This window comes from Staurois parvus, unplaced genomic scaffold (assembly GCF_062004578.1).
Source record: "Staurois parvus isolate SC_StPar_1 unplaced genomic scaffold, SC_StPar_1.0 ptg000414l, whole genome shotgun sequence".
Classification (NCBI taxonomy): domain Eukaryota; kingdom Metazoa; phylum Chordata; class Amphibia; order Anura; family Ranidae; genus Staurois; species Staurois parvus.
Genome location: NW_028318210.1, coordinates 5131518 through 5158704, shown reverse-complemented (window position 1 = coordinate 5158704; position 27187 = coordinate 5131518). Strand labels below are relative to the sequence as shown.

The following is a 27187-nucleotide window of genomic DNA, read 5'->3' as shown; positions in this document are numbered from 1 at the left end:
GATGGTCCGAGCCTACAGACATAATACAAGAGATGGTCCGAGACTGTAGACATGATACAAGAGATGGTCAGAGACTGCAGACATGATACAGTAGATGATCAGAGACTGCAGACATGATACAAGAGATGGTCAGAGACTGCAGACATGATACAAGAGATGGTCAGAGACTGCAGACATGATACAAGAGATGGTCAGAGACTGCAGACATGATACAAGAGATGGTCAGAGACTGCAGACATGATGCAAGAGATGGTCAGAGACTGCACACATGATACAAGAGAAGGTCAGAGACTGCAGACATGATACAAGAAATGGTCAGAGACTGCAGACATGATACAAGAGATGGTCAGAGACTGCAGACATGATGCAAGAGATGGTCAGAGACTGCACACATGATACAAGAGAAGGTCAGAGACTGCAGACATGATACAAGAAATGGTCTGAGACTGCGGACATGATACAGAAGATGGTCGGAGACTGCAGACATGATACAAGAGATGGTCAGAGACTGCAGACATGATACAAGAGATGGTCAGAGACTGCACACATGATACAAGAGAAGGTCAGAGACTGCAGACATGACACAAGAGATGGTCAGAGACTGCAGACATGATACAAGAGATGGTCAGAGACTGCAGACATGATACAAGAGATGGTCAGAGACTGCAGACATGATGCAAGAGATGGTCAGAGACTGCACACATGATACAAGAGAAGGTCAGAGACTGCAGACATGATACAAGAAATGGTCAGAGACTGCAGACATGATACAAGAGATGGTCAGAGACTGCAGACATGATACAAGAGATGGTCAGAGACTGCAGACATGATACAAGAGATGGTCAGAGACTGCAGACATGATACAAGAGATGGTCAGAGACTACAGACATGATACAAGAGATGGTCAGAGACTGCAGACATGATACAAGAGATGGTCCGAGACTGCGGACATGATACAGAAGATGGTCAGAGACTGCAGACATGTTACAAGAGATGGTCTGAGACTGTAGACATGATACAAGAGATGGTCCGAGCCTACAGACATAATACAAGAGATGGTCCGAGACTGTAGACATGATACAAGAGATGGTCAGAGACTGCAGACATGATACAGTAGATGATCAGAGACTGCAGACATGATACAAGAGATGGTCAGAGACTGCAGACATGATACAAGAGATGGTCAGAGACTGCAGACATGATACAAGAGATGGTCAGAGACTGCAGACATGATACAAGAGATGGTCAGAGACTGCAGACATGATACAAGAGATGGTCAGAGACTACAGACATGATACAAGAGATGGTCAGAGACTACAGACATGATACAAGAGATGGTCTGAGACTGCGGACATGATACAGAAGATGGTCGGAGACTGCAGACATGATACAAGAGATGGTCAGAGACTGCAGACATGATACAAGAGATGGTCAGAGACTGCAGACATGATGCAAGAGATGGTCAGAGACTGCACACATGATACAAGAGAAGGTCAGAGACTGCAGACATGATACAAGAAATGGTCAGAGACTGCAGACATGATACAAGAGATGGTCAGAGACTGCAGACATGATGCAAGAGATGGTCAGAGACTGCACACATGATACAAGAGAAGGTCAGAGACTGCAGACATGATACAAGAAATGGTCAGAGACTGCAGACATGATACAAGAGATGGTCAGAGACTGCAGACATGATACAAGAGATGGTCCGAGTGTGTGGAATTGTGAACATGCTATTGGAGTTGTTGAAGACTGGGGACAGTTATACACAGCACTCAACAGTACAATTGAATCATAATAATTAAAAAGAGTCCATAAAATGTCTAATTTGTCATAAGTGCTTCCACGTCACTATTGCATCTTTTCCAATAAAGTTCTCTGTGCTCTCAAAAAAAGGTCACTCTCATTTCAGATTTAGGGGATCAATTCACTAAAGTTTACTGCATTCGATATGAAGGTCACTCATTTTTCAGAAGTATTGGATGAGATAATAAGAGTCAATTCATCAAAGTAAAATATCGATTGTGAGGTAAAGACCACACATTTGTTAAAATAGTGAGATAAATATCGCAAAAAATTAGATAAATCATTAAAGTCAATTCATTAAAAACCACACACACTTGTTATTTATCACCAGGTGTTTGCTGGCGGTATTTTAAAAAATGTACAAAACAACAATTAGCCCTGGTTCACACGGATACGGAATTCTCAGCGTTGTCTGTGCGAATTCCGCACCGCATCAGAATCGCACCCCGTTCATGCGAACTGCTGCGGGTGTGTATGTTAGTTAACAACACATCGAAAGCAGTCCGCAAAACGAGGTGCGATGTGCAGAATAGGTATGAATAACCATGCAATCTGATTCTAGTGCGGACCCAAAAAAAAGGGTCCTGCACGTTTTTGGTGTGGGTGCGGTGCGATAAGAGCCATACAAAATGTCTGGCTTCAATCACACTGCACACAAATCTCATGTGATTTGCACAGGAATGCGGTGCGGTTCCTGTGCGAATCACATGCGATATACCGCACGGCATATATGTGAACCCGGGCTGAGAGGAACTCTGCACTGGCCAGAAAGTGAAAAGTATATAATGTATCAGTTCTCCTGTGAGCTCAGGAATTATAATAAATTGTAACATTTCATCAGAGGGGGATCATTTTGTGAATGAAAGCACACTACAATGCTTCCATAGTTTCAGAGTATTGCTATGTGCATTCTGGTGCAGTGTTAGCCTGCAAAAAAAAAAATTGTGAAAAAACAACACCAAAAATAACACAAAATTTAAGTGCTAAATATCACAAAACAAATATTTAACACATTTGGTAAATAACGCATGTTTTTTAGCGAATTGACTACTTCTGAAATAAATACCGCATGAGGTTTTTTTACCAGTTGCCCTCCAGAGGATTGACCCCTCTACCTGATCAGGCCGTTTTTTGCGATACGGAGCTGCATTACTTTAACTGACAATTGCGCGGTCATGCAGCGATTTACATAAACAAAATGTATGTCCTTTTTCCCCCCACAAATAGAGGTTTCTTTCAGTGGTGTTTGATCACCTCTATGGTTTTTATTTTTTTGCATTATAAAAAAAAGACTGAATTTTGAGAAAAAAAAAACAATATTTTTGACTTGATATAAAACATATCCAGTAAAAAAAACTCAAATTTTGTCAGAAATTTAGGCCAAAATGTATTCTGCCACTGACAACCCTATGACACTAATGCAGTGATCAATGCTAATAAAAAGCAATGTCATTGTACTAATGACACTGGGCAGGAAGGGGTTAATATCTGGGGCAATCAAAGGGTTAACCGTGTGCTGTTTTACATAATGTTTGTTTTACTAGGGAAACACACTGCTGTGCAGTGTAGAGAAATACACAGCAGCATGTTTTTGCTGGCAGGAGAGAAACCTGTGTTGTTTACACACAGGTATCTCCCGTCAGTGTTACTCAGCGATCCCCGGGTGCCAGTGGGGAATCTCTGGCCGGGACCCGGTCACAGACATCTGTAGCCGCCAAATGTGACGTGGGTAGCACAGCCCTGCAGCAGTAATTCTACTATAGGGTGGCGGGGAAGTGGTTAACTCAAAAATTCATGCGGTATTCATCTCTTAGTGAAATGACACATAAGAACAAGCATCTTTTTCTTCAGAGCAACAAAAGCACCAGTTTATTACTATGCTCTATACCTGCGGTTACTAAATGGCGGACAGCGGTCCGAGAATGGCCCGAGCAGTGCTCCCGCACAGAGCGCCAGACTAGAATGACGAATCCACTGCTTGGCAAAGCTGGCGTCCCAGCAACCGATTACATCATGAATGCGCCCCACCCCTTGCAGCTTACTGTTTCTCCCGACTCCCGCACCCTGCCTGTCCACAAGCATGCACCCCGCCCCCTTCAGCAAGTTTCTCGGCAAGCTCCTGCCTCCCACTCCTGTCTGCCTTCAAGGTAGGGTGTGTTCTTTCTGTGGGACCTTGATGGGCACATTTATATTAAGGGGTACTATGATGGGCACATTTAATGTTAAAGAGTAATGTTGATGGCCACATTTAATGTTAAGGGGCACTCTGATGGGCACAACATAGAATGTGCCCCTTAACATAAAATGTGCCCATCAGAGTGCCCCTTTCCACAGTATGTGTCCATATGTGCCTCCTTAGCATTACATGTGCCCATCAGAGTGACCTTTAACATAAAATTTGCCCAACAGCTTATTTTATGTTAAGGGGCACTCTGATGGGCACGTTATGCTAAGGGGGCACATACTGTGGAAAGGGGTACTCTGATGGGCACATGTGATGGAAAGGGGCACTCTGATGGGGAAATAAGATGGAAAGGGGTACTTTGAGTGTAAGGGGGCACTCTAAAGGCAACAGCTAAAGTAAGGTGGCAATGTGATGGGGATACCTGCTGTAAAGGGGTATTCTGATGGGGACAACTGATGTAAAGGAGAACTCTGATGGGCACACCTGATGTGATGGGGATACATGATGTACAGTTGCACTCTAATGGAGACACCTTATGTAAGCGGCCCATTGATGGACACACACTAGGTAAGGTGTCACCGTGATGAAGGAACCTTATATAATGGGGCACTCTAATGCGGAAACTCTAACTGTAAAGGGGCACACTGATGGGAGACACCAAGCTGTTGATAAAAGTTCCTCAAAGGAAAAATCCCAGGTCAAAAGCAAAAAGTGGAAAATAAATATGGAACCACAAGTTCTACACTAGGCAGTGTAAAAAAAACTGAGCTGCCTATACCAGAGAGGGGTTTTATTAGTCCTGCTAGGACTGCCCATAGACGTTGCTGGGTTTTATTTCGGCCTAGAGTCCTGCTCCTGAAGTTGGCACTATAACCCTACAGTCAAGAATATGGACAGCTGTGTCCATCAATGAATGAGAGAAGGGGTCATTCAGAAGATTACCAGGAGAACAATGAGTTTATAAAACACAAAGTAGTTCTCATTTTGCTGTCTCTTTTACCCTACAGAAGCCAGAATAAAACTTTCAGATTCTGACTGCTAACGATTAGCCAACAGAGACAGTTTTATTTCAGCCACTTTCAAAAATGAAACCCAAAACATACATGTAACTTTGCATACCTTGTACATATGGGCCTTTTTCTGGGTGTTCACGAACTCTTAAAGTGTAAGGCTTCTTCTGGTCTCCTTGATGTAACAAGTCCCGGACACGTTCATTATAAATTTCTAGAAAGCTTAAATAAATACATTACAGTATCACAATGCAAGCTACAGAAGTTAAGTAATACAAGATGTGCAACAAATGTGGGATCATGGTTTTAAGATATTGATTACCCCTTACCTTACTTCTATCCTGCATGAGGATGCGGTGCCTGAGGGATCAGCATTATAGCAGAATAGACCCTTAGAGAGGAAAACACATTACTGTGCACCACAAATTATCCAGCATGATACATTTCTTAGTAGTTAAAGGCTAAACTGCTGACAGGATGCTAGATATTTAGACAGGAACAAGAATGATGTTTTTATGGACAGAATATAAACTCTTATCTTATTATACAACAGAAATATATATATATATATATATATATATATATATATTTGTAAAGAATAAAAACTTAACTTACCTCACAAATGCGGGGTGTTAATCCAACAGATGTCTGTAAAAACAGGAGGAAGTGCAATTAAAAATTCAAACAAAATCTGTTCTCATTAGTCCACATAATCTAACATCAACCAAATAAATCCACACACAGACCAGGGGCGCTTAACACTTGATGGACTAATATGAGAGCAATTGAAGTCCCCCCACTACTGTGCTGCTAGCAATCCACTGGAGAAAATGGAAGTAAAAAATTATCAACCTGTATGAGTCCACTAGTGTAGACAGAGGTGTCCATAAACTCAACGGTAAAGGTAAATGCTCATTCCATCATGGTTGTGGAATAAATTACATTTATTTATGGATGTTTTTTGGAAGCAAGTTTCATTTACCTTTACTGTTGAGTGTGTGGACACAGGTTTATCATACATTAACATCAGATTGTTAGTACAGGCACCCATAGATGTCTGCACACATCACACTTTATTGGATTTTGGAGTTCCATTATGTAAATATGAACTTTGAGAGCTTATTCACTATGAGAGATTATTCCTCTCCCCCCTCAGCTCTCTATTACTTCAACAATTTGTCAGGCAGCCTCTTTGGCCAACAGACCACAGTGGGAGGTAAAAGAGGTGGCCATTGGCATAGTAGATGAAAATTATATTTTGCATATTAGAAGCCACTAGTTTTAAGGCATTCCAGAAAAAAAGTTTGGGCACCTCTGGATGTCTGCATTGATATTCTATCACCAGTTTGCACATGCTGAGATGAGAAAAGCACACATCAAACTGCCAATACCCCTGAAGATGTGCGGGGCCAAAAGAGACTTATTCTGAGATGTAGCACATCAAATCAGCAACAGATCTGGCCAAGCACATTGATGGCCAATTCTTACAGGTAAGGTCAGTCCTTGTGGAGGATAAGCATTCATACTGTATGTGTGCAAATATGACAATTGCCAGCCTTCATAATATAGCACCTTCAGTCATTAAAAAAATGGTATTTCTGGGAATAATTATCTGGTAAAAAAGTTGGCAGCAAACTTTCAAACAATTATCGGCAACGCAAGTTTTGTTTGCAGATAATCCACATATACAAGGGCAACTTTAGGCCAGCATCACACCTTTGTGTTGCGGTAACACGGCATGCATGCGTCAGTGCATTGCGCTGCCATTCATTCTGAAAGATAGCTCAAGGTAATGGACCTGCACTGCAGTACACTTCAATGAATGGTAACACACTACAGTGTGTTGTGGTGCACTGAGTTAGGAAAAGAAATCAGGCCTGGTTTGCAAATGACTGGACTACCTTGAAGTGCTTGTTAACGCGTTGCATAGTTTGCGCTAAAGTGCCTGCATTAATGCAATGCAAAGCATTTTAAAGGTGTGAAGAGGTCCTTGATGATTTCCATCTTTCAGCTTGAAGTTGTGGGGCAGAGCTAAGTTTTAAGTTAGGGGGATAAGGGACCTTTGTTTAAAAGTGCACTCATCTTTTAAAGGTGTCTGATAACATAAATTCATAAAATAAAATATACAATTCTTCTTTTCTCAGTTTTTACCTAGTTCAGATCTACTTTAACATGCAAAGTAGGGGTGGTCACACAAAGAACAATATGAATAGACCACATAGGTACTGAAAAATGCACCTTTAAAAACCAAATCAAGTAATCCTGACCTTGAAGGTTGGGGGTATTTTCCACAATGATTCCATCTACGACTTGCTTCCTTTTGGGATTGTTTTAGTATTTAGTATAGTATACAGGATTTATTTAGTGCCAAGAGTTTGCTCAGCGCTTTACAATATAACGGGAGACAATACAGTTCAATACAAGAGGGATAGGAGGGCCCTGCTCCTTGGAGCTTACAATCTAGGATCTTAGTATAATATGCACTTTCTTCATGTTCCTTGACTATTAATTGTTTAACAAAACCAATAAAAATTATTATTAGAAAGAAAAAAAAAAAAATAAATCAGTGATGGCAACAACTTACTGCTATACAGTTTCCATATCAAATATTTTTTAAAGCTTTGGACCAATGCAAGGTAAAAACAATCAACAAGCTACTACACTGTGTGCACAATTATTAGAAAAGTTGTATTTTTGAGGATTCATTATTGAACAACTACAGTGCTCTTGGTCAATCCATAATGTTAATAAACCTCAAACCTGAATATTTAGGAAAATAGAAGTGAGGTTTTTGGCTTTAGTATGAAAATAAATGTGTGCACAATTACTGAGCAACGATTAGTGTGCAGAATCATGCAACTAAATGAAAAACAAAAATTTTCCCATCCCACTTGTTTATTTTCATCTGTTAAGGTGAGAATAAACAACTCAAAATTTACAAATAAACATTTCTGACATTTATGGAAAAAAAAAAAAAAAAATCAGTGACCAGTAAAGCCACCCTTTTCAATAACAGTCATAAGCCTTCCATTCATGGAGTCAGGTTCTTGATCTGTTAATGATTAACTTTTTGTGCAGCAGCAACCACAGCCTCCCAGACACAGTTCAGAGAGGTGTACCGTTTTCCTTCACCATAAATCTCCCGTTTAAGAAGAGCCCACAAGTTTTCAATAGGGTTTAGGTCAAGGGGGAAGGGGGCCATGTCATTATTCTTTCATCTTTAAAGGCCTTTACTGGCTAGCCACGAAGTGGAGTACTTTGATGCATGCGATGAAGCATTGTCCTGCAGAAATATCATTATCTTCTTGAAAGATCCAGACTTTTCCTGTACCACTGCTTGAATAAAGTGTCTTCTAAAAACTGGCAGTAGGTTTGGGAGTTGATTTTGAGTCTATCTTCAACCTGAAAAGGCGTCTGAGTCGAAGTGGAGCTCTGTGCCTGTTACTGATCCTGTCACAGGCCCATCCATCTGGTCTGTCAAACACCCATCAGTCCATAAAACCTTTGAAAACCCTGTCTTCAGATATTTCTTGGCCCAGTCTTGAGGTTTCAAGTTTCCTGTTCAGTTGTGGTCGGGTTTCAGCCTCCCTTACCTTGGCCACGTCTCTGAGCACTCAACACCTTGTACTTCTGGGCACTCCAGGCAGGTTGCAGTTCTGGAATATGACCGCACTGGAAGATAATGGGTTCCTGGTAGCTTCTCATTTGATTCTTTTCAATCTTTGGCAGTTAATATGCGTCTTTTTCTCAACACATTTCTTGCGACCCTGTTGACTATTTATAACAAAACGTTTGATGGTTCTGTGAGTCAGTTAAACCCTTTTGGGTAACGTTTCGCTATCAATAAGCATTGCACTTGTTCTAAAATTTGAGATTTCACTCAGTGTACCTTAATCAGAGTTCTGTAATCCACTGTGGCCAGAAGCACACAAAGCTGCATAATGGTCAGTATTAATAGTCAGCAGTAGGGCAGTAGGATTGTACTTTCTGAAGACTGTGTTGTGCAATTTCCTCTCTCAGAGCAATCAGCATCCACAATCAAATTCATACCTCCAAAGTAAGCTTGAATCGGATTGGTAGCTATAAGAAACATCTTAGCACTATCTTTTTATACATCAGGCTTGAGATGTGTGAGCGGCAGCAAGATGGGTGTTCTAGCATCAGAAGCATCCATGTTCACAGATCACAGGGGCTGGTGCACTGAAGCAATGTCTGGCATTTGTAAAGTAACTTTTTTTTTCTTTTAAAATAACAAACCTTACTTACCTTCTCTGTGCAATGGTATTTAACAGAGCAGACCCGAACCTCCTCTTCTGAGGTCCCCCGCACTCCTGGCTACTCCTCTATTAGGTGCACCACCATAGGAAGCCATTTCCTATATTGGCACATCGGTAGGCTCAATTTTGAGCTGTGCTGCCTGCGTCTATAGACACAGACGAGGCTTGGCCCCCACACCCTGCTCCCTTTTCAAAGGATTTGACTGACAACGGGAGCCAATGGCTTTTCAGCAAAGCCTGTGAAAGGGGGAGAAAAAGGTGGAGCACTGGATTGAGTGAGGACTCAGGTAGGTATAAGGGGAGTTGCGGGGGCGATACACATACTAAACATTTTTTTACCTTAATGCAAGGAAATGTTTAGGCTTCATAATCACTTTAAACACTGATGCTCTGAGCAGGTAACCTATATGCATTTTAATTCTTTCATGTTACTTTTTAAATAGAAAATGTCTTTACAAACAAATCATTTTTATTACATTAAAAACGACTGTGGATTCTTTGCTATAACTCACCGGAGTTCCCATCATGGTGTAGGTTTTCCCTGAGCCAGTCTGTCCATAGGCAAATAAACACACATTATATCCCTTAATGGCCTCTGAGAGTACCGTGGTACCCAGATCTTGGAATACCTGAAATTAACAAAGTATACACCAATTTTAGTATGTTAGTTTGTCTAGCATACATGGGATAAAACAAAGTCAATGGATAATTACCAAAACAAACATACAACCAAGTAGTTGGGTTTATTTGCTCATATTTATGTATTTTAGAGGTCATCGAAAACCAGGTTCAAAAGGTTGTTAAGCAATGCACAGATACCCACAAGTACTCTCAGAACACAAGCACCTGATAAAATCTTCATAAAGCAACTTGGAGTCTCTCAGTTGAGTACTTTTCCTTCTGCTTTCAGTACAGGACTATTGGAATGTCAAGGTTCCTGGCCTGTGTTACATTTGTAGAATCTCATTGTGCATGCACGTGTAAGTAGATCCAAGTCCTAGTTCACACTGGATAGAACTTTGAAATCGTGTGACTTCAAGTGAAATTGCATGAGTTCCAAGTTGGATGGCAGTGCACCTTAAGGTGTGACTTGATAGGCATCTGTGCAACTTCATGCAGAGATGTCTATGCAAGTCACACCCCAAATTGGCAAAAGTAGTGCAGGAACTACCTTTATAATTGGTGCAACTGCGACTTTGTCAGAGTCACACTAATTAAAATGGTTCCACTGCCAATCATGGCATACAATTTGTCATGCAATTGGAATGGTCAAATTGTATGACAATTTGCAACAGGGTGAACCAGAGCTAATAGCAGAAGATGAATAACACTGAATGCCTGTGGCCAGCTAAAAATGGCAAAAAAAGACATCCACTAAATAGAAAAAGTCACCTGCCAGTAAAGGAAAATCTAGAACTTATCAGTAATTAACCTCTTTGGCGGTATTACCGAGTGTAGCTCGGGGTTAACTTTCAGTACCAAAAGCGGTAACCCTGAGCTACACTCGGGAATACCCTGCAGCGTTGCTCTGGGATTCCCTGCATCACTTACCTTGTCCTGCGCTCCTGCGATGTCCCCCTTGCAGCGTCCCCAGCCATCTCCTCCGGCCAATGCCGGCATCCAGCTTCCGGTCCTTGCGAGCGTCGGGACGTACGGGGGACGGATCCGGCGGGAAATTTAAAAATTTTAAAAAGTGACATTCACTAAATACACTAAAATCACATAGTAAAACATTACTGTATCAAACCATTTCACATACATTTTGTCCCTAGTGCTTTGTCCTGTGCCCTGCCTACATTTTTACCGTTCTTTCTGCCTTGAAACTGAGAAAAGTCCATGGCGTCCAAAAAGCGTCCCTTTATGTCAAAAGCGGTTTTAGACCAGCTAGAAAACAGCGATAGTAATTTAGAACCACTTGCAGAATTGAGTGATAATGATTCGTGGGGAAATTCGTCATCAGACACTGAAAATGATTTTGCGACTAAGCTCAGTGATGTGCGAACTTGGAGCTATATTTCAAATTTCAGTGTTTTTGGTTTGATATTATTGAATTAAATTTATTATATTATTTTTTATGATTATTTATTATATTATAATTTATAATTTCGTGTTTCAAATTTTATCATACCCGGGATGTTTACTAGAATCTTGTTCGAACAGATTTCAGTGAGTTATTCCTAAAAATGACAGGCCTACAATAAAAAAACAACATATTTCCATGCAAAAAAATGAACCGCTTTGAGCACAGAAATATTGACATAATCATACCGCTAGGGAGGTTAAGATGCCTTTATATCCTGGATTTCAGGAAGTAAATGCTGCATGAATCATCTGCCCTTATTCAAGATGGCCACAGTCGGATATGCTAGAGGAGTGTTTTTCAAAGGGATTTCTCAGCAAAATAAAGCATGGAGACGTAGAGGAATGGGTGAGTTTGCTTTGAATATCAAAAATGAATTAAAAAGCGGTTTTGGTTTGTGGTGCTCAGATGCAGTGTAGTTCCGCTTTAATGTGTCCTTCCCATTTAAGAACAAATCAAATCCATGAAGCACAGATGATCATGACTTGGAATGGCTCCTATAAAAAGCAACAGAACTCTGATCATCAGGGAATAAGACAAAGCCTGTTTATCCTCTTTGTCAAGCTGGAAACAAAAGGGTGGACTGGCAGACTTTCCAATATGCACACACCAGAAATATGTATGTCATTCTCCTCCTGTAGCACACCCATTTGATAAATACATTCTATTTATCAGCTTTGTGGCACTTTTTTGGTTTGAGTGTAGTCAACCATAACATGTTGAGGAAGAGATGTAGGTAATAAAAAGGGAGATAAAGGCATGCTATGCTAGTACATTATTGTCCTGTATGAATCACTTGTCAGGCCACACATACAGTCTTTTACATTGCTGGTGGCAAAACATTTAAAGAGTAAAGAAGGCCTAATTGATATATTTAAAAAATAGGTTTAGTTTTCAAAAAAAAAAAAAAAAAAAACTTACAGGTGACCTGATTAATACATATAGGTTTATTAAAAGCGCTAAGCTCTTGCAAACTATTTCTAAGAACTCTGCAAAGGACAACGGGGCAGACTAGATATAAAGGATCAAGACTTGAAGACTAATAATGTCACTAAATTTAAATTTGTAAACCTGTTTCACGATATAATTTATTGCTATTAGATCTTAAAGTATAACTAAAGGTAAAACTTTTTCGTTTTGGACAGGAGTGGAGAGGGACTAGAACACATATCAGGTTTTTATTGCTAACAGACAAAATATTTCCCAGCACACTTACCAACCAAGAACGTGCACTCGCCTAGTGCTTCATCCGGAAGGGTATTTATTGTAAATTAATAAAACCATAAATATACTCACAAACCAAGGTTTGGAATCAGCTTATAACAATAGTGTATCCAGAGGCGCAATGATGATGGGTGGGACCCAGTAGGATAAACAGACCACTTGTGCGCCATCCAGGGATCTGTGCTGGCTTACGCAATTGGAGGGCAACAGAGCCAAACAGATAGGGTCCACAGTTACCATGACAAGGGATTTGTCTATACTGTGGTTCTAACTCTATGATTTTCAGAGCCTCCATAGTAGGAACACATATAAAAATGGGGAGGTTATAACCAATAACTAGGTTTTTACTGTTGTCTGTCTACCCGTTAGGGAGAATCACCCTCTCTATTTGTCCTATTTACCATTATCATTCAAAGTAAAAGTAAAAGAAAAATTCAAAACTTTGGGTTGTCCCCAGAAAAGTAAGAGATGAAATCTTCCATTGGGCACACTAGTTCTGATTATCTGGGGGGCCCCAATTTTTTGGGATTTCCTCTCACTTCCGGTTTTGGCTATGGGACAGGGGAAGTGAAGGGAAATTTCCAGATTGGAACACAGATGAAAAAGAAAAAAAGGAAATTAACCGACAGGGGTGATAACCCTTCTTTCACAATATTCAGTGTGGTTTCTTTAGTTCCTTCATTCAGTTGTAAAAAGCACAAAGCAAACTCTGAAAAAGTCCACCCTTCCCAGAATCCCATGCCTTAACAAAAAGAACCTGCATACCTTTGAAACCTACATTGGGAATTGCTGTTTTTGCAGTAAAAGATCTATGTTTTTCAAGGAGTTCTGGCCTTTATACGTTCCAGAATTCTGTCACACACTGCACAGTCTCTATAACTGTCCCCACACTTCTTAAAACACTCTCACACATAGTATTGTCCATATTATTAACCCAACTCCTTCCCAAAATTCTCCTTCATTGCACACCTAACCCTTCCCGTAATCGTCCTACACACAGAATTATCCTGTAACTGACCCCACCCATTCCCAAAATCTTCTCATGCACAGTATAATCCTACAACTACCCCCCCCCCTCCTAAAATTTTCTCACACAAGGCAGTCTAATAACTGACCCTGCCCCTTACCAAAATCTTCTCACACAAAGCATAGTCCTTTAACTGATCCTGCCCCTTCCCAAATCTTCTCACCTTTCCCAAGTCTTCCCACACATAGCATAGTGCTATAACTGAGCCCACCCCTTCCCAAAATCCTCTCACACAGCATAGGCTCTTTACTCGACCATTTAAATACCCCTTTAAATGCCACCTAGTCCTGAGAGTAAATATTTTACAAACGTTTAACAATAGCTGAGGAACGTAGTCCTAGGTCAATATTAACACAACAGGTACGGTAAGCTATGATTGTTACAACAAACACATGTTTTATGTTCCATTGTCTCTAAGTAACAGGAAAGAAAAGGCGAGAGCTCAGCTAGACAAATACAAACAAATGAAAATGTAATTAATAATTATGAAAACTATAAATGCTCTGCTCATATTACATGTGCCTACCCTTCCAAGCTCTCTATTTAGCATTACATCACATGACTTGCGATATTGGCAATTATCTATGAAGACATATTTGGGGACCTTTATTAATTCTGTCGCATAGCAAGGCGATGAGAAACAGAAGCAGCGAGACTATGAGAATGATTTATTACATGATTACAGCCTTATTCATAAATTTCTCTCTCTGCTTCTATAACGTAGGACTAGGACAGACTAAAACCTTACCCGAACCATTTCCTAATTCTGAATCAAACTTCAGTAAAAATCTATCTAAGAAATTAGCAAATTTGTCACAGTTGGTTGCCCAGGATTATAGGTGCAAGAGTTGCAAAAAAACTGTAAACCTGCTATAGAGATTTTGCTAACTAATAGCCTGATTTGCTTGATAAATGTCCCATATTGTATTTTTCAAGTCAACAAATTATTACTCTGTGTCATGCCAATTGAAAGATTCAAAGAAATAAAACAAAAACATTTAAAATCAGTACTAGTTTACATGATATGCAAAGATATATAAATGCACCGATAACATGGTCCAGGATATTGGGGACAGAAGTAGCAGACTTTGTCTCCTATAGTCTTTGGCCGACATATAAAGCTGGCCATACACTGATACATTTTTTGTACAGCCTATATGGAACAAAAGAAATATATCAGATTCCTCCATCTATACGAAATAGTGTAGATGGATGAATTTTCCCCTGCAGTTATAGTATCCTGACACCCAGCTCTCATCTGGTAGCAGTGCTTTTGAGCCAGCAATTTTCTGTCTTCTTTGGATCTTTCAAACAAAGCATGTCGGGCAGAGTGGTACCCAGTAATTGTATTTTGGCTGGTTCATTAGAAAGCGGCCAAAAATCGTTCAGTGTATGGCCAGCTTAAGGTTCAAATCCAATGAAATGTAAAAATCCTAAAAACATCCTTCACCTCTCTGCAGTTGAAGAACTAAAGTAAATGCTTTTCCATAAGGAATTCGCCCTAAACCACAACAGCCAGTCAGAAGCAATTGTTTAATGTGCTGACTATATTAAACATGGGAAACATATTCTGATTTCAGGATAACATTGCGTCTTGGCTGTCAAAATCATTTAAAGAATCACTTTGCCAAGGCAAATAATCTGATTGCATTAGACTGGTCTAGGTTGGGGGTACATTATTCTGTCCAAATTATGTTGACATCTCATGGATATTGTGTCATGATCACCTCACCTGCATATGCACTGACAGGACCCCTTCCTACAATGTCCAACAATTAATCATCTCCTTACATGAGCACCAATAGTCTTCATGCTTTGGCCACAAGACGGTATATTATAACATCAAAAAACTGACACAGTGTAGTACTAAAGGCAGAATTAAAGAAAAACATACAGTCATGGCCGAAATTGTTGGCACCCTTGATATTTCTCCAGGAAATCATGTATTTCTCACGAAACGTATTGCATTAACACATGTTTTGCTATACACATGTTTATTCCCTTTGTGTGTATTGGGACAAAACAAAAAAAGGGAGGAAAGAAAGCAAATTCGACATAATGTCACACAAACCTCCAAAAATGGGCTGGACAAAAGTATTGGCACCCTTTCACAACTGCGGATAAATAAGAATGTTACAAGCATGTGATGCTCCTGTAAACTCACCTGGGGCAAGTAACAGGTGTGGGCAATATAGAAATCACACCTGAAAGCAGATAAAAAGGAGAGACGTTCACTTAACCTTTGCATTGTGTGTCTGTCTGTGCCACACTAAGCATGGACAACAGAAAGAGGAGACGAGAACTGTCTGAGGACCTGAGAACCAAAATTGTGGCAAAATATCAACAATCTCAAGGTTACAAGTCCATCTCCAGAGAACTAGATTTGCCTTTGTCCACAGTGCGCAACATTATCAAGAAGTTTGCAACCCATGGCACTGTAGCTAATCTCCCTGGTCGTGGACGGATGAGGAAAATTGATGAAAGATTGCAACGCAGAATAGTCCGGATGGTGGATAAGCAGCCCCAAACATGTTCCAAAGACATTCAAGCTGTCCTGCAGGCTCAGGGAGCATCAGTGTCAGCGCGAACTATCCGTCGACATTTAAATGAAATGAAACGCTATGGCAGGAGACCCAGGAGGACCCCACTGCTGACACAGAGACATAAAAAAGCAAGACTACAGTTTGCCAAAATGTACTTGAGTAAGCCAAAAGCCTTCTGGGAAAACGTCTTGTGGACAGATGAGACCAAGATAGAGCTTTTCGGTAAAGCACATCATTCTACTGTTTACCGAAAACGGAATGAGGCCTACAAAGAACAAAACACAGTACCTACGGTAAAATATGGTGGAGGTTCAATGATGTTTTGGGGTTGTTTTGCTGCCTCTGGCACTGGGTGCCTTGACTGTGTGCAAGGCATCATGAAATCTGAGGATTACCAAAGGATTTTGGGTCGCACTGTAGGGCCCAGTGTCAGAAAGCTGGGTTTGCGTCCAAGATCCTGGGTCTTCCAGCAGGACAATGACCCCAAACATACGTCAAAAAGCACTCAGAAATGGATGGCAAAGAAGCGCTGGAGAGTTCTGAAGTGGCCAGCAATGAGCCCAGATCTAAATCCCATTGAACACCTGTGGAGAGATCTTAAAATTGCTGTTGGGAAAAGGTGTCCTTCCAATAAGAGAGACCTGGAGCTGTTTGCAAAGGAAGAGTGGTCCAAAATTCCGGGTGAGAGGTGTCAGAAGCTTATTGATGGTTATAGGAAGCGACTGATTTCAGTTATGTTTTCCAAAGGGTGTGCAACCAAATATTAAGTTAAGGGTGCCAATACTTTTGTCCAGCCCATTTTTGGGGTTTTGTGTGACATTATGTCATATTTGCTTTTCTGCCTCTGTTTTATATTTGTTCCAATACATACAAAGGGAATAAACATGTGTATAGCAAAACATGTGTTAATGCAATACCTTTTTTGTGTGAAATACTTGATTTTCAGGAAAAATATCAAGGGTGCCAACAATTTCGGCCATGACTGTATTTAGGTTATCGTCTGTCACTAGCATTACCAAAGCAGTTACTTTTGTACCCATTGATCCTATTTTTTTCTCAACTTCCTTTAACCTCCCTAGCGGTCTGATTATGTCCATATTTCTGTGCTCAAAGCAGTACTTTTTTTGGAAATATGTCTTTTTTTATTGTAGTCCTGTAATTTTTAGGAATAACTCACTGAAATATGTCCGAACAAGAGTCTAGTAAACATCCCAGGTATGATAAAATTTTAAACACGAAATCATAAATTATAATTTAATAATCATAAAAAATAATATAATAATACAGTTAATTCAATAATATAATCAAACCAAAAACACTGAAATCTGAAATTTGAAATAGAGCAGCAAGTTCGCACATCACTGATCTTAGTCGCAAAATTGTTTTCAGTGTCTGATGACAAATTTCCCCACGAATCATTATCACTCAATTCTGCAAGTAGTTCTAATTTACTATCGCTGTTCTCTAGCTGGTCTAAAACCGCTTTTGACCTAAAAGGGACGCTTTTTGGATGCCATGGACGTTTCTCAGTTTCCAGGTGGAAAGAACGGTAAAAATGCAGGCCGGGCACAGGACAAAGCACTCGGGACAAAATATATGTGAAATGGTTTGATACAGGAATGTTTTACTAAGTGATTTTAGTGTATTTAGTGAATGTCAGTTTTTGACATTTTTACATTTCCCGCTGGTTCCGTCCCCCGTACGTCCCACCGTTGCAGGGAACGGAACCTGGAAGATGGATGCCGGCATCAGCCGGAGGAGATTACAGGGTGGACATCACGGAAGCGAAGGACAAGGTAAGTGATCCAGGGATCCCAGAGCAACGCTGCAGTGTATTCCCGAGTGTAGATCGGGGTTACCGCTTTTGGCGCTGAAACTTTACCCCGAGCTACACTCGGGAATACCACCAGGGGGGTTAACAAACCACGCTGTGCAGCAAAAGTGTCAGAGGGCTGAGAAAACACTACCATGTGCAGACAGTGCCGCTATCCAAGGGTGCCTCCATTGCTCCTTCATAGATAGAGGAGACATCTTAAGTCAGGAAGTATATTACTGCCCGGATAACCAACTGAAAATAAGGCAAAATACTAGGAAAAAACCCCCCACGAATGCAGCCATGACATCTAAGGACTGGTAAGCTGCAATATATTACATTTCTGGTTTTGGTTTTTAATATGCTTTAATACACCAAATGTTACAATTTATACAGGCATGACTTACCCTTTAAGCAGCGCATTCCAAAAGGTGGGAAGGTGAAATTTCTCCACCCCAAAATGAAAGAAGGTGGAAAGGGGGTGCATGCTTAGTAGAGCCAGAACCATGAAGCCAGTAGCTCACCTCCGAACCACTGATATTCTTTTTGCCATTATTCAGAAAGTAAATTGTGAAGTAACCATCGGCATTCTTCCTGCCTCTAACCATGTATGCATGTATAAAAGGGGGCACTTCTTCACTGACCACCAGTGTATGTGAGTGTGAATTTATACCTATTGGGTTGAAAGCAAATGCACCTTAAAGCATTTAATAAAAATTGGAATGCTGACGTACCTGTAAATTCCATATTTTGGAGTACAGTACAGGACACAGGAATTGATTCTTAAATTATGGGTTAGATGCTGCTATCTCAAGGTGATTGGACACTGGCAAAAGCTTCCCTGTAACCGCCCCCAGTGTATCCATATAACACTTCAGTGCTTTTAACAAGCAATAAGGAGATCACAGTGAAGAAAGGGGAGGGACCTGTGTCCTGTACTGTACTCCAGGATGTAGCATTTACAGGTACATCAAAATTCCAATTATCGTATTCATACAGTAGAAAACACAGGTATTGATTAACCACGGGACATACCAAAGCAATAACTAGAGGGGTGGGTAACAAAATAGCTGAAACAGCAGCAACAGGCCCACAGGAAAAACAAGAAGTGTCAATGGACTTGAACAGTTGACAGCAGAAGCACCTTGCAGCCAAAGCATGCAACAGCAAAGGCTCAAACAGGCACCTGGAAAACAATTGGATTTGAAATACATAAACAGAAAATCAGGTGGTAGCCCTGCAGCTTGTGATAAGGACAGTTGCTAGATGCTGTAAAAGAAGAACCTAGACATCTCTGGGAGAATGGGCTCAGGCAGTAGAGAAAGGACTCAAAATGAAGATGGGCTAGTTCTTCAAGGGAAGACACAGCAAGTAGTCCTAGATGACAGTACTCAGGGCAGCAATCAGAAATTTCGGGGCCCCTTACCCAGCCTTAGGTCTGGGCCCTCCCCAGGCCTGCCCACCAACATTACCCAGGGCCCACTCAGTGGCCTTCCCACTGAATCCACTCACTGGCCATCCCACCAAGTCCCATCTCATGTCCTCTTCCTGCTCCTCCAATCCCAACTCCCCCATCCCACGTCCTCCTCAATCCCATGTCCTCCAGTCCCACCCCCTCCATCCTATATTCTCCTCCTCCTCCAGTAGCATCTGCTCCATCCCATGTCCTCAATCCAATGTCCTTCTCCTCCATCCTCCTCCAGTAGCATCTTCTCCGTCCCATATCCTCCTCCTCCAGTCCCAACTCCTCCATCCCATGTCCTGCTACTCCAGTCCCATCTCTTCCATCCTATGTCCTCCTCCAGTCCCATCTCCTCCATCCAATGTCCTTGATACCATGTCCTCCTCATCCTCCAGTCCCATCCCCTTGATACCATGTCCTCTTTTTCCTCCAGTCCCATCCCCTTGATACGATGTCCTCTTTTTCCTCCAGTCCCATCCCATGTCCTCTTTTTCCTCCAGTCCCATCCAATGTCCTCTTTTTCGTTCAGTCCTATCTTCTCCATTCCATGTCCTCTTCCACCAGTCCCACCCCCCATTTCCATGTCCTCTTCTTTCAGTTTCATCTCCCCCATCCCATGTCTTCCTTCTCATCCCATGTCCTCCTCTTACAGTCCCATCTCCTCCATCCCATGTCCTCAATCCAATGTCCTTCTCCTCCTCCATCAGTAGCATCTTCTCCATCCCATATCCTCCTCCTCCAGTCCCATCTCCTCCATCCCATGCCCTGCTTTTTGTGGAGGGCTGTCAATGCAAAAAGACTTCTGCTGCATATTCTAAACATCCTCACCATCCGAGCAGCCCGAGCCCTAAGATCAGTCACCACATCCTCCTCTGCTCAGCTCGTCAGCCTCTGATGCTATTTTCCTACCTGGGGATCAGGGCTTCCATGCACTGAAACTGCTGGACCCACCTCCACCACCCGAGCAGTAGCAGTGTGCTCGATTTCAGTCAGCCAGCGCCGGAACTAAGCATTTGCAGTTCTGAGCCGACAGCAAAGCCATATTTTTAATGGGTGATCTTCTCCTGCCATGGGCAGGAAAAAAGTGCTCAGTGTTTTACAAACCATTCATAATTCTACGGACTGTTGGCAACACTGCTTCTGTCCCACATGTTAGATGGTCCTGGTTGGAGCCCATGCCCCTAGGGATGCCAGAGCCCTCTACATATGTATGGGCTGTCCCCCCTGATGGTGGCCCTGACAGTCCTTACCCTAGCCACAAAGTAAATTGTAAAATGTCTGACATGCCTTCAGGCTGGACATGGGGAGGGAAAATAACCCAAGAAGGGGAGAACAAGAACACCAGTGAAACAAGAAGAACCAGCTTCATGGATATTTTGTCCCCATGTAACGTAAGAAAAGAAGGGGGTTCCTAAGAAGAAATTAGGGGCATAACTACAGTTTCCTTGGGCAACAAAAAGGGATGTTCCATTTTTTCAAAGGGCATTTAAAAGGGAGTAACCCCCTTGAAGACAAAAGGGACAGTAAAGGTCGGAGCGGGAGAAAAGGAATACCAACAAATTTCTTGTAATGAGAGTACACAGGAAGTGCAGGATGTTAATAAAAGGACTATACAAGGTCCAGCAGAGATAAGCATGGTACCGAGGGCTAGATGTTTGGCGATTTCAAACAGAAGAAGTTGCAGGGTGAGGAATGGTAAGTTCTTGGATGAGGTTCCATATCATCACATTAGATGAGAACTACCAAAAGGGGAGATGGCCTGCATGCCCCAAGGAAAAAGGGGGGCACTCAACCTAGGGGTTGGGCTGTGCCTAACTGGAGATATCAGTAAATGAGAACTTCCAGGGGAGGGGAGCTTCATTACAACAGGAGATGCATGAAAGTACCAGTGCCACTGTCTGCATGTGAAAGAGAAACAAAAACACAAGCCCTGAAGCCTCCTCCCTTCCAAGTAGGGAGGAGGCGAGTCCTAGTGACTCTGCATGGAGAAAATACTCATGGAGGGGCAATTGGTCAATTAATCAGTTTCTGTGACATTTATGGTACTATCAAGCTAAACGACAAATGCCTTCCCCTGTGTAACATTTACAGTGCAATATGACATCTGAATTTCTTTTGGCTAAGTAGGATTTACATGTAACTGCCTGGTAGGAGCCAGTGTCCCCTAGCCAGATTTTTGAAATGTGTAGTTCTACAAGAAAAGAAAACAATGGGATGAAGTCACCTTCTGGAAATCTTCCAAGTTGTGCTGCTGCTTCAACAAAGTGTTTTGTCTTTACAATATTATCTACAGACTGCATGTTTTAAAATTAGTTAACAATGAATACCGACAACTGACCTTTTAAAAAAATTTCACGGAAAATTATTTTTCTAAACCGTTTCACAAGTGTATTGATCTATACACGTGTAAGCCATTTACACAATGTAAACAAACTTAGTAACCACATTCAGTAGGAAGTACTTAGCATATAAGGTTTGTAAAGTTTCTTTTAGTCTTCCACTCAATGTCCCTAAAGTTACTTTTACTATAATAACAGTAACAATTGTGAAAGTCTGCCGTGACTAAAATGGCAATAAAGTTTCATTTACATGGCAACAAAGCAGTGCACACTTTTGCTTTGCAATGCTGAAGTCTTAAAGTTCAACGGCAAATTTTTCATTGAACAAAACTCAACAAAATTTAAAAATGACAATTACATGTAGATTAAAGTGCATATGTCAGAATTGTGAAACATGAAGTTATATCAGCAATACTGTGTCAGTAAAACCAAAGACTCCATAAAATATTGTGTTTGTCTTCGTTCTTTAGAACTTGTGTCCTGGGGTCATTGTTCAGGCTCCTGTTGGTTGAAATTTACATATTCCAGGAGGATACCCTAAAGCAGAATCAAGCCCACCAATTTAACAGTTTCCCAAAACAGTTACATTCAAGATCTGTCTCTGGTGGTAACAGTCAAGGTTGCCATTGTGCTTCTGTTTCAACCTAAAAAACAGACGCTAAGTTGGCACCTTCCTTGGCTGTAAAAAAATGGATGGTGTAGTTCTACTTTGAGGGTTCTAATGTCCAACGATTCAGAGTTGAGTTACCTCAAATTGGGGCCAAGTGTAGCATGTGTATGTCTGGACTACAGTACTCTACTATTTAAAGTATGCTGGGTAGAATTCTTGCTTATGGAGTTTTAGGTAGCTTGGGTGGGAGAAGCTGTAGCTTTTAGAGTTATGAGAAAGTCGTGGGGGGGTAGCAAATATAGAAGGTGGGCATACCAGTTTCTTCCCATCTTCCCACTCCACAAAAACTAAAACCGCACTACAGAATAAAAGAACCTTGATGACTTGTTATGCCTGGGGTGATCGACATATTGACAGCTGTTTTGTTAGCATTAAATGTTTTTTGTCTCTTTGTAGTTCCTAAAGTTTTTAAAGGGAGCTAAGCAAAATCCCAGCAGATATGTTTTGTGTATCTATAGCCAAAACTTTTTGTTTTACATTTCAGATATAAAAAATTTTCTGTGTGTGTCACCATGGTCATCGGGACAGATATGGGTCAGAAATGGATTATTTTCTCCAATAGGGACACCTGTAATAGTGACAGTTGTCTAAGAGGGTATTTCCCCCACATTGGAAACATTTCTTCTCACTTTTCTGTTGTGTCTCTGAGACAGGAAATGAAGGTGTATCCTGTCCCCAATAGTATATCATTGCCAGAACTTGTGTTTATCCCCCCTCCCCTCCTCAACAAGTGTAGTGTCAGTATACATTTTCTGATCACTTCCACCCTGATACATTCTCCACAAAAAAGCAGTGTTAGCAAGATCAGGCCCGATCTCTGTTAGCATTAGCAGTTCTTTTTATTTCTAGCATGCAGGAAGTCCCTGATTGCTAGCAAGGAACTCTTTTTTTCGCCAGTCACTACTAGGTACCTGTAAAGTTAATACTCAAAATGTAAGAAAGAAAAAAAAAAAAAAGGAACACTACTGAGGAGGCATACAGCATTCTGAGCATAACAGATGAGAGTGAAGGGGAGGCCCTACTGTCAGAATCAGGCTCAGAATATGAACCTTCAGTAAGCGGCAGCACCTTGACAGCTAGGTGGGACGATGGTGAAGAGGTGTACCGTACCCTATACTACTGAAGTACAAGAAACACATCATTATGCTTAAATGCAGCAGGGTGCAAATACTAGCGCTGCACTACTTTTTGGTGATCCGGCAAGCACCAGCAGCATAGTACATCCTGGCCTTTTAGGCACCATCATTGCAGTATTTCATGATGAAATGGCGAGCACCAGCAGTTCAGTACAAAGCTGATGAGGTGGCTAGCACTCATAGCATAATGCAACCACAGCCAACAAGAATTCGAGCACAGGCCTGCCCTTATTGGCAATGCCCAGATTCTGCAACACCTGTTATCCCCCTATTCACAGCCCAGCTCAGGGATCATGTGGAAACAGCCAACTTAACAATGCCCCTTAACTATTTTGAGCTGTTTTTCACTGAAGACCTCTATAATTTGATTGTGGGCCAAAATAATGTTTATGCTCAACAGTACATCACCGCCAACCCAAATTCAAACCTTGCCAGGTCATTAGAGTCCCAGAAATTTGCAGATGTGTATGCACCCCAACAAAACATCTGCATAGATGAGTTCCTTGTACATTTGACTGGCAGGCTTGCAATCAAGCAATATCTCCCCAATAAGCGTGCCAGTATATGTTTTGTGGAGCGCCACAAATTATGCATACCACTTTAGAATTTATGAGAGAAAGACAGTCAAGTGGAGCCCCCCGGATGCCCAGATTGTATGGGGAGCATTAGTAAGATAGTGTGAGACTTGTTGTCACCCATGTTCTGTTTGGGGTACCATTTGTACATGGACAACTTCTATGCAAGCATGCCACTTTTTAAAAATGTGTTCCTTTAAGAAATTGGCTGCTGTGGTACCATGTGACCTAATCATAGGGGCTTTCCCCAACAGCTTGTTACACCCTGTGACAGGAGCGTAGGCAGGACAGAACACACAAAGAAGATGGTAAACATACAAAGCTTTATTGAACTATAGAAGGCACTCAATCGGGGCAGCAACATGCGGCTTGTAGGGACACTCACGGTAAGTGAGCTTACGCGGACTCAACGGGACCTTGACTTTGGGGTCTGACCTCAGCACAGCTCCCACACAGCATTCTAGAGACAACAGCAGCCTCACGGGGGCTCAACGGGACTCTGGCTGTGGGGCTTGGCCTCAGCACAGCTCCCACACAGCTTTCTATGGACAACAGGAGCCTCACGGGGACTCAACAGGTAGCGATGGCTCAAGCACTCAGGGGGGCAGTCCAGGTAGCTATACTCCGGGCACGCCATGGGGCAGTTCAAACAAGGGTAGTCTGAGCGCACAATAGGGGCAGTTCATGACAAGGGTGGTCTGAGCGCACAATAGGAGCAATTCATGACAAGGGTGATCTGAGCGCACAATAGGGGCAGTTCATGACAAGGGTGGTCTGAGCGCACAATAGGGGCAGTTCATGACAAGGGTGGTCTGAGCGCACAATAGGGGCAGTTCATGACAAGGGTGGTCTGAGCACACAATAGGGGCAATTCATGGCAAGGGTAGTCTGAGCACACAATAGGCGCAGTTCATGGCTTCTAGGGACACTCACGATAGGTGTCTTGTAGATGCTCAGCAGCAGGCAGCTTCCAGGGAGGTAGGCAGTTTGCAAGGGGGGGCGAACCTCCTCAGCACACAGCAGAGCAGATAACCCGGGCCCCAGAGTATTAGGCAGGGTATCATGGGGCCCACAGCAAAGCAGTTCCAGCACACAGCACAGTGGGTAATCCGGGCCCCAGAGTATTAGGCAGGGTATCAAGGGGCCCACAGCAAAGCAGTCTAGCATACAGCACAGCGGCTAATCCGGGCCCCAGAGTATAAGGGGGGTTGCAGCGGATACTCCCTGCCCTGGAGTATTAGCAGAGGGGCAGCGGATACTCCCCACCCAGGGGTATTTAGCAGAGGGGCAGCGGATAATAGTTCTGACCTTTGGGGGAGTCTCCTGCAGAGTGCCCAGCGGGGATGGCTGCGGAGGCCCAGTCCCCCCCACCTGGACCTCCCAGCGGCTTGTAACTCCAGCAGCGGCAGACAGCACAGGAGGAAGAGGCCAGCCGGCTCCCGCGCCGGCCTTTTAAACCGCCCAGGACGCTTCTGGGTTGCCCCGGCAACGGCCAGCCCAGCGCCGCATTGCCGGAGCAACGAGGCACACCCCCTTGACTCGGGACGCGCTCTCGTGAGCATGGCCTTCGTCACTGGTGGGCACAGAGCGCGGGAAGCCCATGTGCCCACGCTGCGTCCGCTGGGGCGTGCAAAGACATCTTGGCAGTCTGCCGTTGGGGGTCTCCTGGCGAGGGGGGTCAAAGCTCCTCCGCCTAGATTGCCGGATGAGCTGTGATCCTCGCCGCAGGGGTCCCCTCCCCCCATCCTGCACAGCCTGGCTTGAGAGGCTGTGTGCAGGATGAGAGGATGCGGCAAGGGGGTAGGAGGGGGGAGGGTGAAGGGACGGCAGGACACACTGTGAAACACCCCATTTAGAAAGGGGGAGAACGCCTGCTTGCAAAATGAAGAACTACTAGCAGTAAAATAGAAGGACAAACATGATGTATTTATTCTGTCTTGCATTCACCCAGACACAGCAGTTCAAATTCATACAGCCTCTGGTGTTGCTGAAAAGCCTCTCTCTGCCCTTTTTTATATCCAGAAGGTGCTGTGACCCAAAGTCACTTTCCAAAAAATGGGTAATTTGGGGGGTGTTTGTACTGTCCTGCCATTTTACAGCTTCTAAAACGGATAGTAAGGAAATCCAATGCATAATTAATGCCCCTTGAAAGCTTGAAGATGGTCACAGAGTTACAATATTATTATGCTTTTCTGTTTAATAGGTTCATTTTGGTATGTAACTAGGTGGCTATAGCACATATGAAATTATATCCATTGTAGAATAGTTCATCCTTAATTTATATACTCTTACATGTATGAGTCAAAGGCGACTGGTTATCTAATTATGTTAATGTTGCTTTTCCACATCACCCTTTGTATGAGTATGTTTTGATTATGTAAATAGTTGTGAGAAGATCAAACAAAATCCAACCCAGATACAGGATCATGATGTCTAAAGATTTAATCTTTGTCTCTTGGTGTGCTTCAAATCCATGTATTACTACAGTATATGAAATCTGTTGGAATGTAACATTCCTTTACAAAAACAATAAAAATATTGAAAGATAAAAAGAGGCTGCCACCATCTTCTATAGCGGTGTATGTGGGTTACCTGTAAACATGTATTTACAATGAATACAATTGAATGACTATTAAAATTAAATCTTATTAAGGTGGGCTTGTTTCACATAAATGTAAAAGGCTCCACTTAAAAATGTTACTGTGCAAACTGTTTTGTAATGGAATGCTATTAAAATATTTTTTCTTTCCCTATGTGTAGTTAACCACAATTTTCAACACTTCCACAAATACACAAATTATGTTTTCTTGCATCCATGGCAGCAGTACCCTGCACACTGCTGTTGCCGTTTGTTACAAGTTCCTAGTCACATAGCATAACCTAAAACAAATCTACAAATTGCTGCTTATCATTTTAAGAATATAAACAATAAATGTTTGTAGCCAAGGACTTTTTTAAGGAACATATAGATGAAAGAGAAGAGTGCATAGATAAAACCCAGTGAGTTTATTTATACATTGCCTAAAAACAATTTAAA

General features: G+C 42.1%; 1 protein-coding gene across 3 annotated transcripts in view; it reads right to left on the bottom strand.

Annotated features, from left to right (window-relative positions):
• The window catches only part of STARD9 (StAR related lipid transfer domain containing 9), a 252204-nt gene that overhangs the window by 136272 nt on the left and 88745 nt on the right, over nt 1–27187 (bottom strand). For all 3 annotated transcript variants that reach the window (XM_089686880.1, XM_089686878.1, XM_089686879.1), the window contains exons 4-7: nt 9794–9910; nt 5620–5652; nt 5334–5395; nt 5114–5226 (exon numbers count right to left, since the gene is read on the bottom strand). In XM_089686880.1, coding sequence (XP_089543006.1) covers nt 5114–5226; nt 5334–5395; nt 5620–5652; nt 9794–9910 — 325 coding nt within the window. The remainder of the gene's footprint in view (nt 1–5113; nt 5227–5333; nt 5396–5619; nt 5653–9793; nt 9911–27187) is intronic.